The 12,196-nt window shown below is 44.7% G+C and overlaps 1 protein-coding gene across 3 annotated transcripts in view; it reads left to right on the forward strand.

Annotated features, from left to right (window-relative positions):
* The first annotated feature begins 3,627 nt into the window (after positions 1-3,627).
* Positions 3,628-12,196, forward strand: part of CACNB2 (calcium voltage-gated channel auxiliary subunit beta 2) — a 391,422-nt gene continuing 382,853 nt past the window's right edge. For all 3 annotated transcript variants that reach the window (XM_043564393.1, XM_043564395.1, XM_043564394.1), the window contains exon 1: positions 3,628-3,811. In XM_043564393.1, the coding sequence (XP_043420328.1) occupies positions 3,689-3,811 (123 nt within the window). In that variant the 5' untranslated portion in view covers positions 3,628-3,688. The remainder of the gene's footprint in view (positions 3,812-12,196) is intronic.

The following is a 12,196-nucleotide window of genomic DNA, read 5'->3' on the forward strand; positions in this document are numbered from 1 at the left end:
GCATTTCTGCTGTAACTGTTCACTACATGCACACACACACACACACACACACACACACATCCCTCTTATACTGGATTTGCTTGCATCTTTATATGCTTTTAAATAACAGTCTGTAATCCAGAACATTCATTTTATAGTGTAAGTTTACACAAAGCAAGTGTTAACTTAGCGAATGCATCATACCAAGTGAGGTCAGTGGCCGATACAGGTATATCCTTATGAAAATGCTATTAATAATGACAGAGATCCAGAAGTGTAAATGAGGTGAAAAATGATTTACCAAGTAACGTGAAAAGTCACACATGGTGCGTATCTGTCCTAAAGAGCTCTTACCCCAAGGTCTTAAACATAGTCATAAATCTGCAAGCAAGAGAGGGGTAAAGTCATTGTAATCACTGTTTCTCCTAGTTAGGGGGAAAAAACCAACTCTTAAATTTCTGGCTTCCTTGGCCAATGTTTCTTACTGGCCCCTGTTCTCATTTCAGAGCATTAGTAATGCCCATAATATGCTGCCCATTACAACAACTAATGAGCACGCTGACGTTTACATACAGCTTGAACAAATTAGTCATCTGCATTTGAAAGCCTCCGCTGCTGATTGTACATCCATTATTGCTGGAGGCATCTGCATAACTTTTAACATTGAAAAGAATTGGGCTTCACTTATCAAATTTTAGCATTCGTCTGTGGTTTTTAAAAATTGCACAAGTCAAGGTATGTTAGAAACATTACTGACCACGATGGCATCCATAATAAGCTTCTCAAGTCTTTTTCTATGTATATTTATTCTGACATTGTTTCCTTTTTGGGGTAGGGACAACATTGTCTTCTATTTTATTTGAAATCTTTTACAAGGCAGACTAGAGTCTGAATGGGTACTGTGCAATATACTAATTGAATCAGCATAGGTTATAAAGAATTAATATAATGCTTTCATGGGATTCATGATCAGGTGAATGTCTTCCTATGTTAGAACTTGCAAAGTTGTATGCTACGTTTTAAGACACACGGAGAGTTGGGGTGCCTGGGTGGCTCAGTCGGTTAAGTGTCCTACTTCGGCTCAGGTCATGATCTCGCAGTTCTTGAGTTTGAGCCCTGCATTGGGCTCTGTGCTGACAGCTCAGAGCCTAGCTTGCTTCCGATTCTGTGTCTCCCTCTCTGTCTGCCCCTCCCTTGCTTGCTGTCTCTCTCTCAAAAATAATAAACATTAAAAAAAAATTAAGACACATGGAGACAGAGCATTCATTCATCCATTTCCGCAACTATTGTTTCCAGGCTCTAAGTGCCAGATATCATGCTTAATCTGGGGATACCAAAATGAATTAAGACACAATTGATTGTTCTCAAGAAACTATGTACTGGAGGAGAGACACATAAAAACAGACTTTGGTATCATAAATTAGATATTGGATCGCACATGAAACATTTACTTGCCCTTTGGCTCTAAGTTTTATTAGAAATGATTTGCTATTTTGTGATCCCTTTTAAAATGTAATAAAAGATAAAGTTCGATTTCCCAAATGGTCATAACTGAAAGTGAACATACAGATAATTCTACTATAAGAAGTCACACAAATGTCTTGGGAAAACACTAAGTTTCATCAGAGTGGTGGTTTTTTAAAACCATTTTAGAATTCATCCTTCTTCCTTCATTCAGCAAGTGTGTACTGATAGGTTTCTCAGTGCTTATTAACTATACTGTAAGCCCCAAGCGACCTGGATTATTGTTGTCTGTGTTCTCCCAGTAAGTAGCACAGAATAGAAGCTTGATTCAACTTTATTGACTGAATATTCAAAGAACTCAGGGTAGCCTGGCAGAATCTGAGTGTGCCTTAATGAATAAGGGTGGCTCCTACCTGCCCACATAGAGCTTACAGTCTAATGAAAAACTGGACTTGATGTTCTCCCTGAAATTTTAACACTCTCTCACGAAAACTGAACACTTGTTAAATGAAAGACCCAGGAAGGTTGATATCATCAGATCATGAAACTAAAATACACTATAACTCCAACACTTTAAATACAGTATCTTTTGTATTTACATGCATATATATTTACATATATACATGCATGCATATGCACGTGCACATGTATAAAACTGTTTTTCCCCCACGAATCTTATCTGGTGGGGTTTTGGGGAGACTCCCAGCCATGGCTACAGAGGGGTGTCTGGGCCACCCACACATATCCTAACCAACAGCCTCCCAGTCTGTTGTTTCTCAAAATGTCACATTATTATTATTGTTAGTAGTGGTAAGTAGTGACCAATATTTCGGTGCTTCTGTTTGACATTCGGTAAAATTCAAATAAAAATGACCACTTTAACATCAAAGATGAGGAAAATCAGTGACACTATGGAGACGCCTGCCTCCATTTTTAACCACACCCAAACCTGTTCTTTAAGCCTGACTAAAATTAGTGTATAATGGAGACAGGTTTAAGCTGTGTTTGAGAGGAACAAGTCCTGTATCCCTACTGCAGTATATTTCTGTAAATATATATTTCAGTACACTAAACTTTATACCTTGTATTTTTACAAAACAATACCGAGCCTGGAAACCTTGTTCTATTGAATTTCGCTGTAATAACAGTTGTCGAAATGCGAGGCACCCTCGGATGGAAAAATGAATCCTATCAGGAGGATCTAAATGGGGTGCTGCGGGTGAGACGTTCTTGCTGGGTCCACTAACCCTCTTTATCCAGGATTCAGAGCAGTAAAGAAGTGCCCCTGTTGTCCAACACGTGATACGAAGACTTCTCAACTTGGAAGCACAAGCCCAATCTGGGAGGAAAGCAGTGCTATTTGGCAAAGATGAAAACCAACAGAGGTCAGGAAGGAGAACCTCGGGACTGGGGTTTGGACCTGGCGGACGAGGCCAGCTGCAGATCCCGGCGACACCGCGCCGCCCAGGTCATCGGCCCCCGCATCTCTTCTGCCACCGCGTTACTGCCACCATCGAGTCCCTTCCACTGCCGACGGGATGTCCTCCGCAGACGCTCGCCCCCGGGGGGGGGGGGGGCGGCGCCGGAGGCCTCCCCAGATCGCAGACGTGCAGCTTCGGACCGGAGCCCGGGCGGCCTCTGCCGCCAGCGACCTCGCTCCGGGCTGCGGGCTGCCCGGCTTCCCGCGAGGTGGTCGCGGAGCAGGAGGGGCGGAGAGCCGGGCGCGGCGGCCCGAGCGACGAGGCTCCCGGGCGCAAGGCCTCGCTTTCGTGGCTTTGAAAACTTTCCAGCGCGCGTGCCACGGCGACGCGCAGCGGCCGGGCCGGAACCCACGCGGCCCGCGCCTCCCGCGGGGAACTTTTCGGCGCCCGGCTGCCTTGTCACTCTCGCTTTCCGACGCGCCTCCCCCTGGGCTCGCGCTCCCCGCGCTGCCTCCCTCCCTCCCTCCCTCCCGCCGAGGAGCTCCCCCGGGCGCCCGCGGCTCGCGTCCCCGTCCCCGCCGCTCCGCGCTCGCCCTGCCCGGCCGCCCCGCCGCCCCGCGTCTCGCTTTTCAAAATGGCCCGGTCCCGTCCCGCGCCCTGAGAGCGCGGCGAGCGCGGCGCCGAGCCCCGGGCGGCCCCCCGGAGCGGGGAGCGCGGGGAGCGCGCGGAGCGGACGGCAGGGGAGGGGGGGGCGGAACGGGGGGAGCGGAGGAGGGGACCCGCCGCCAGGGGCCGGCTGCTAGCTCCGCGCCGACTTTTCGCCAATGGTCCAAAGCGACATGTCCAAGTCGCCTCCCACAGCGGCGGCGGCGGCGGTGGCGCAGGAGATCCAGATGGACCTGCTGGAGAACGCGGCTCCCGCGGGGGCGCTCGGAGCGGCCGCACAGGTAGCGACGGCGCCGCGCCTTCTCCTTTCTTTGTGAGCATTCCGGGCGCCGACCCCCCGGCTCTCCCGGCGCCTCCTCCGCCGGGATCCCTCGCCTCGCCGCTCCCCTCCCGCCCGGGCTCCTCCGCCGCCTCCTCTCCCCTCGCCCTTTGCCACCCACTTCTCCCTTCCCGGCGCCGGGGGACCCTGCCCCTTCCCGCCGGTCCCCGGCTCTGGTGCGGCTTCCATTTTTCTCTGCTTCCGAAAAGCGAGTGCGAAGGGGCGGGGGGAGAGACCTCCGGGTCTTCAGAGGCTGCCCCCCCGGGGCTGCTGGGTCAGCCCTCCTCGCCCCTTCCCGGGAGAGGCACATGGATAGACATGAACCAGGCGAGCGGACTGGACCTGCTCAAGATCGTGAGTCCGGGTGGGCGGGAGGGGCTCGGCTTCCCCCGACCCTTCCGGGCGAGCTCGGAGCTGGGGTGGGGAGGCAGCGTGGGAGGAGGTAGGGGTGCGCAGGGGCGGGGGGCGCTTGGCCCGGGCCCCGGGCACCGGGCGCAGCCCGGACCACCCCCCCCGCCCCCGCACCTGGGGCGTTCTGACGCCTTGACGGCTCAGCTCCCCTCGCGCCGCTTGCCGCCGTCTGCCTGCACCCCTCTTTCTTTCTCTTGAGAGAGTTGGGGACGCGAAAGTTTTTATTTTTCCTCCCCCCCTCCCTGAAATGTTAGCCGTTCCAGGGAGCCCCGGGACCCCCTTTCCTCTCCGATGAGTATTAGCGGTTTCTGGAAAAATTCCGGTTTGCTGCTCGTTGTGAAATAGGAGATGTCAGTTGTGGGCGTTGGGCAATGATAAGGTGGTGGCTTTTACGTAAGGCTTTGGCAGGTACAGTTTGGATTACAGACACCTCCAGGTCTCAGCGGTAAGGAGTCTCTCAACTTTTATCCTGCCAGGGAGATGACTTCAGACTCCGAGCTGTGGGCTGCTGGGCGAGCGATGTGAGGAGGTTAGGATTACATTTCAAGCATCGTTTTGGAGAAATGTCTCTTTGCCTGGCGATACGGGCTTGTTGATTTCAAGCCTGCATTTGCTAGATTGTAATTTGTGGTGGTTACATATTTCTGTACTTAAAAAAAAACTTATAAATATGTCGTTTCTATTTTTTATATTTATATATGCTCAAGAGAGAGCGTGTCCTTAGAGTGTTGTTTCCTGTAGCAGTGGGAGGGAGTAGGACACGGTAATAAAGGTTACAAATGTTTTGTTGCCATTGTTGTTTTGATAGGGGATAGAAATTGACGCTCTGAGATTCTGTTGATACCGTTAATAATGGCGGTGTCAGTGGCTTAATCATGGAGCTTTAGTGAACTTTCTTTTACCACTGGGAAATAACCTTGCTAACTTAAAACACATAATTCACTTTGATTTGAGATGGAAGAAAAATGTGGAAACCAAATTGTGTAATCAGAAATCCATTTCTTTCATAGGGGTAGCACAGCTAGCTTTTAGCCGGCCTTGGGCTGTTTGGCTGCTGAACCAGAGAGGGGACCTATAGCTAACCACCTACATTCCCACCTAGCTTCTGCCGGGGGACCTGACTTCTTACCAACACATGTCACATTTGTTCTAAACTCCTGATTTGATCTAGACTCTTAACCAGGTTAGATGATAGTGAGAAATGTACTCCGAGAACTCATTTATTTCTGGATGAAGGTCTTGAATTTTGATAGAAGAAAGGACTTTTAGGCCATTTTTTTTCTTTGATCTTCCTTTAGGGATTTTTTTTTTTTTTAAGTTTTCATTCTTATGATAAAAATAGAGTTCCTGAATTCCTGGAGATCAAAGTTACTGCTGACAGAAAACATGACTGCATTTAGATAAGAAATACTAAATTCACTTAGTGATTTATGTCGTTAAATGTAAGTCAACAAATTGTTAGTTGCAGTTATGAAATGATTCATATGTGAGGAGACACCATTTCTGCGTTCAAGGGTGACAAATGTGTGGCAATTGTATGGTACAGGACTCTAAGTGAGGTACTGAATCTTCTATGGTTTCCGAGGAGTAAAGATCACAAACGTTCTATATGGAGTAATCTGCAAGGACTTCATAGAAGAGGTGGCATTTGAGAAGAGCTTCGAAGGGTGGGTGAGGTTTGACCCGAGATTGTTTGTCAGAGAGATGGTGGGAGCCATATAGGAGGTAAAGTCGCAAAAATTGTAAGTCTTGTAACATATTGATCACGTGTAGCTTGAAGAGAGTATGGAAAGGTACAGATTGGGCAGAGTTCGGCAGCAGATTGACAAGGCAGTTTGAGGCCACATCTTGGAGGCATTGGAACCTGCCATGTGATGAATGATAGAACCATGGAAGGGGTTCAAACAAGGAGTCGCATTCAGAAGATACACCTGGGAATGTTCTGGAAGGTATTTTAGAGTTTCAGGCATCCAGAGGTGGAGCTGCCAGACAGGAGATTGGTATAACAGTTTTGACAAGAGGTATTAAGGCCTAAACTAAAGAGAGAGAGAGAGAGAGAGAGAGAGAGAGAGAGAGAGAGAGAGACGATAATGGATACGACAGGCCCGTGCGTGAGACACTTCAAAGACTCAATGCACAGGAATTGGCTAGTGAGTGGATAAATATACGAGAGGGAGGAAGAAGGGAGGAAAGGATATTACAAGCAGGTTGGAGGTATAAATATTCAACTGTGTCCACATCCATCTCGTTGCTTTCTCTACCTTCCAAAAATGAAAGCAGTTTTCCTTGAATTGTGTGTCTATCACTTCGGGTATTTGAGGGAAACTTTGCCATGCTTATTTGATTTCTAATAAATCATGGCATCATAGTATCAGAGGGCTGTGAAAACTTGGCATCTATTCTCTGGGCAGGACAGGACAGCAGTAAAACCGCCTGAAAAGGGAGGGGGGCGGGCTGTCTCAGGAGCGTCCCCCTTTTTTTGTGATACTGAGTAATAGTAAATCTACTTAGAAATGGGATTTTCACTTGCAAATGGTGTATCTGAGCAATCACTGGTTTTAAGAATCCTTTCTTTTTTTTTTTTTTAACCTCTGGATTTTATTACAAGTTCTGTATGAACAGAAGATTTAGATTCACAGACTTCCCATTCTCCTTTTTTATGTTAATAATCCCGTCGAGGGAGGGATGGGGCACCCCCTCCTACACCCCAACCCTTTCGGTCCAGCACATAAACAACACGAATAAGTTTCTTACATGAGAAGAGGGTTGGCAGTGTAACTACGGGTTGTTAAGTTCTGATGGAAGCAAACGGCATCGCTTTTTGGGTAACCTGCCGAACAGCGTCACTGCACACTTGGACCACCTCCAAAGTCGGGCGCCAATCTAGTATTCTGCCTCCAAAGCTCCAAATCTGCATTGTCTACGACTATAGCCCCCAGCCACGTGTAGCCTGAACTGAGATGTGCTCTACATGTCAAATGCACACCAGATTCCAGAGACTTGATACCAAATAAAGGATATGCGTCTGATTAATCATTTTTATATTGATAACATGTTGCAGTGGTAACCGTTTGGATATATTGGTGTAAATAAGATACAGCATTGCCATTGATTTCCCTTGTTGTTTGCCTTTCTCGTGCGGCCACTAGACCGTTCCAACGACACGGGCTTGCATTATATTTCTGTCGGGCAGCATTAGTCTAAAATGTGGCACTGGTAAATCTCAGGGGAGTGGACTCGATGGTGTGTGATGGCCGGGTGGATGGGAAGCAGGTGAAAGGGACTGAGAATAGGATAGAGACGGAGGAGACGGGCAAGAAACAAGACGGGTATGTCAGCGCTTTCTGCCCGAAAGAGATTGTAACCGGCACCTCCAGCCACACCTGAAAACGAACAGACAGTAACCAGAGGTCCTGTTTGTTTTGCTCCTAGCAACAAGACCCAGCTGGTTCCACCCCAGCGGAGTTTGCCAGATGCTTTTCAAGCATGTTGTAGTAATACCAGCTGATAGTGGCAACATCCTGAATCACCGTAGCAAGGAGCTTTATCTGAAAAGGGCAGCGGCCTTTCTCCTGGGGCTCTCGAACCGTGTCCGTGTGGTTTTCCAGAAACACTTTTAGGTCCGAGGTAGAGCTTAGTCTTTTCACAGTCTCCAGAAAGAATGACCGCGGGTCTCGTGCGTCACGTTTTGCTAAAACCTTCCCTCCGGGCCCCCCCACCCCTTTCCTCCCGATTGGTATTTTCGTTCTGGTACCTGTTGCTGGATTTGATTCCGTTGAATTGCAGTGACGTAGCTTTAGTCCTTTCAGGAAGAGCTGAGCAAAATGTGTTAACCCCGTAACGGGTGGTGGCACCCTTCCCTGTGTGGCTGCAGCAGTTGTCACTGTCCTACAAATGACACACTCAGCATACGCTTACTGTCACAGCTACGCAGAGTTAGAATTAATTATGACACCACCACCAGTAGCCGAGGCTGCCTTAGAGTTCTTTCCAGGCCTGGCTGGAGGCTGCTTATGAAGAGGGCAAGGTTGATCTTCTCCTGCCCTCCCTGGCCCTGAACTTCCCCACTAGACATTTCTCTGCCGTCTGGCCTTGTCCCTCCTTCCTTGTCTACCTCCGGATCCCCAACGCAGTTCTCTTTAGGCTGCCTCTGGAGTCCTTTGTGTAAACTGATCCATACAGAAAAGAACTTACGGTCTCCTTCCCTTTTCCTAGGGAGGTAATCTCCATTACTTTACTCCTCGTAAAGGATCTGACAGTCTTGTTCGGACTAAGCTATCAGTAAATGAGGAGATTTAATGTCTGATTTCTCTCTGGATCATTTTCGCTTAGTTTGTCTGCGGTTCAGAGGGATAAATCTCAATGAATGCTAATCGAGAGAGATGGAAACTAATTTCAGGTATCAGCATTATGCTCACGAGGAGCAGTCTGTAGGGAGGAGAACGGTCACCCTATCTATCAACCACAGAAGCGGCATCATTCTTGAAGCTGTCCCCAGGGCCTGCCAAGCCAACTGTGTGTGCACGGGTGGGCTCAAATCTCCAGTTAACTGGCAACTTCTAAAATTAACTACTATTGTCTATTTCAACCATACAGAAATTAGGTTTCAGTGATCTGTGAAATATGAACATTTAAAACTCCAGTCCAATTTTCAAAGTCATTTAGTATCAGAGAAGACATTCATTTACACAGAGCTGATATTTGACATCATCGTGACTGTTGGATATCATTTTAATAAGTCATTTATATACTTGTGGAAATTTCTAGAATTTTTTTCTAGTTTCTGAAATCTGACTTAGCTTGGTTGATGTTTTAGGAGAAGTAAAGGAGTTTAAGTTTACAGTTTTCTTTTTCTCCTTTTTGCTGTGGTGACAACAATTTGGTTTTAGTAAGCTTCACATAACTAACAGGCAGTGAGTGGAAATGAGTGACTTTTTCAGGCTGTGTTCCAAGAAGGATTTAGGGGTCTGCGTGTGTCAGGGAGAGTATTACGGGTTACACTTTGTACTCTGGCCAAACAGAGACTCCCTTTCTCCTCTCCCTTTGGTGTCCTGACACTTGGGTGACTCTGATTATGAATCGCTTTATATATTGGGTGTTCATATATTTAGTGTTGCTAAACAAAAAATTTAGAAAAGCCATTTGTCCTAAAGAAGCTACATTTGCAGTAGCCCCTGAACTAAGAAAACTATATACTTCTTTACCAGGTGGAGGCAAGTAAATATTTGATTAATCTTTCTTGCTTTCCTCTGTTTTGGGAAGATTTGGCCTTTACTTTCTTCTTCTTCTTCTTCTTCTTCTTCTTCTTCTTCTTCTTCCCCCTCCTCCTCCTCCTCCTCCTCCTTCTCCTCCCCCTCCTCCTCCTCCTCCTCCTCCCCCTCCTCCTCCTCTTCTTCTTCTTCTTAATAATTCCTGCAGATGAAATGCTCTAGTCTCCATTTTCAAGGATTTAGAGTAACTAAAGAGCAAGTAATTTCAGCAAGATGGACTTAATTTTAAATATTCATCGGATCAAAGGAAACTTTGCTTTGTAATGGTAGTATAAATTTTCACTAACATTTTTTAAAGTGCATCGAAATGGACTATATTAGCTTTCCAAAAGATGCTTTAATTTGTTTTCCTCTTGATCTTGGGTATTGTTACAAGAAACGTTAAAAATTAAAAAGGAGACTATAGGAGAGAAATGATTGCTATAATTAGTAAAAGGCCAGAATAGAGGTGTAATTATGCATATCTGCTTCTTTTAGCTTTTAATAAATTTGATACATAATGAATAAGGATTTGCTATAACACTATTAAGAAATGAACAAGTTAATACTTTGAATAAAGCATTCCCCTTAAATTTAAGTGAAGAGGAAAGTATATATATTTTAAAACTATCACCAGTTTGCATGAACTTCGATGGGCCACAGTTTTTTGTTGTTGTTGTTTAGTTGGTTTTGTTTTTGTTTTTGTTTTAGTGTGCAAACTGTGCCTTAGTACAGTTGAAAACTGATAATCTAACATATATGCTTAAATATATATAGCATAGGTAGCCAAGTGCACCTGAAGTTATGTTTATGAACAGTGTTCGTAGGGGCCCAGAAAAATTAACATGCAGATACAATTAAACACTTTTTAAAGGTATCTGATTTCTTGCAGAGAACGGTCTCCTCCTCTGGGACAGAATGTCTGAAATATTGTGTGGTTTTCACAGTGCCTGTTGTGCATTTATGAGCAACCACGAAAAAGCTTACACACCAAAGCGGCTGAATAGTAAAACATATTTATCCTGAAAAAAATCTGAAGCAAATGACCATGATAGAATTTCAGACTCACTTTCCACCCATTTCAAAATGGTACTGGAAGGACACATCATGATGGAGTAAGGTTATATTTTGACTTTGTTCTCAAAGATGATTGTATGCTCCTCATGAAGATAAATAGTGTGTTTAAAAAAAAAAGAAAATTTAACATAGATTTGCTCCCCAACCCCCAAAGAAGCATGTTAGGCCTTTAATAAAAATCTTTCAAAGGTAATAAGTCTTTTTCTGTATGGAAATATATATATTTTTCTGTATGGAAATATATACACACACACACACACACACACACACATACATACATACATACACATTATTTAAAGAACTTCTCATGCTTTATTTTAGTGTTCTTAGGCTTTGGAAGAAAGACACTTCTGTCCAAACCTTTGTATAATAATTGGAAAAGGAAGAACGCTCTTGAAAGAATGTTATTTTTCAACAGTTTACTGAATAATGTTTACATAAGTAAGAAGAATAAGCTGCTGAGTGAGGAGAACGTTGTATAATACATTGTGAAAGCCCAGCCTAGGTTGTCTTTCCTTTTATGAAGCTGAGAGTTAATTAAATGCCATGGAAACACATTTGTATTATACAAATCCCGTAGATGCTTGAAAGAGAACAAACATCTTTAAGAAAAATTCTTGCTTTAAGATTATACCACCGTCTCACTGATTGCAAAGTCCTGTAACTTACTCATAACACAGATGTTTGTAGTAGATTTCAGTTCGCCTAAGTGCTACATATACCATGGTTTATGGGATATTTCTCTTTTTAATTAAAAACATATGTGTGTGTCCAATATCACAAAGTAGTATTTTCAAGACCTGAACACACTGATTTTTTTTTAAAGTAACTTTTGTAAATTCTGATGAACTAATGAAGCCTCTTTGAGTCTCATCATTCTAAATGTTATATACCTTACCCCATCTTTTCCCCACTCTTCCAGTCTGTGTGTGATATTACTTTTTATACTACGTATATTACTTCTTAAAATAAGTGTGTCAGTTTTAGACTATTATTCTGACCCCGTGCCATATGCTAGGTCTCATACGAAATGCTCTAAACCTGTTATTTCATTTAATACTTAACCCGGTGAGGTGAGTGTTAATATCCCCTTTTAAAGGAAGAGAAGCCTGTTGTTTGGAGAAGTTAAGACATTGGCTCACTTTCTGCTCTAGCAGGGTTCCAACCTGTGTGCATTGAACTGTAAAGCTCAGCCTTGAGCTACTTTTCGATTGTATGTTAATGTTCAATATTTGCAACGACGTTATCTTTGCCTGGAATTAAACAGAGATTGATGCATAGTTTATTCTCCGTGCTCCGAATGCAAACGGTAGACATAATAGGAAAAGCAAGTTCATTTGCATACGTTCAGGCTTGGCTCGATCGTGTCAATTGAAGCAAATTGTCTCACTTTTTAACGTCCTGTTTTATTATCGTTAGGATTCTATAAAACTTATTTTTCCTGCGTGCTCAGCAAAATCGCTAAGTGGATAAAAAGCCAGATTTTCATATCCCATTCAAACATGACAATAATGGGCCAGGCATTTTTATGAACTACTTTTAATTTCATCGAATTCACCACCTCGTCTGTAGCCGTTTCACCACTTCCAAAAGCAGTCTCTACATCCCTT

This window comes from Prionailurus bengalensis, chromosome B4 (assembly GCF_016509475.1).
Source record: "Prionailurus bengalensis isolate Pbe53 chromosome B4, Fcat_Pben_1.1_paternal_pri, whole genome shotgun sequence".
NCBI lineage: Eukaryota > Metazoa > Chordata > Mammalia > Carnivora > Felidae > Prionailurus > Prionailurus bengalensis.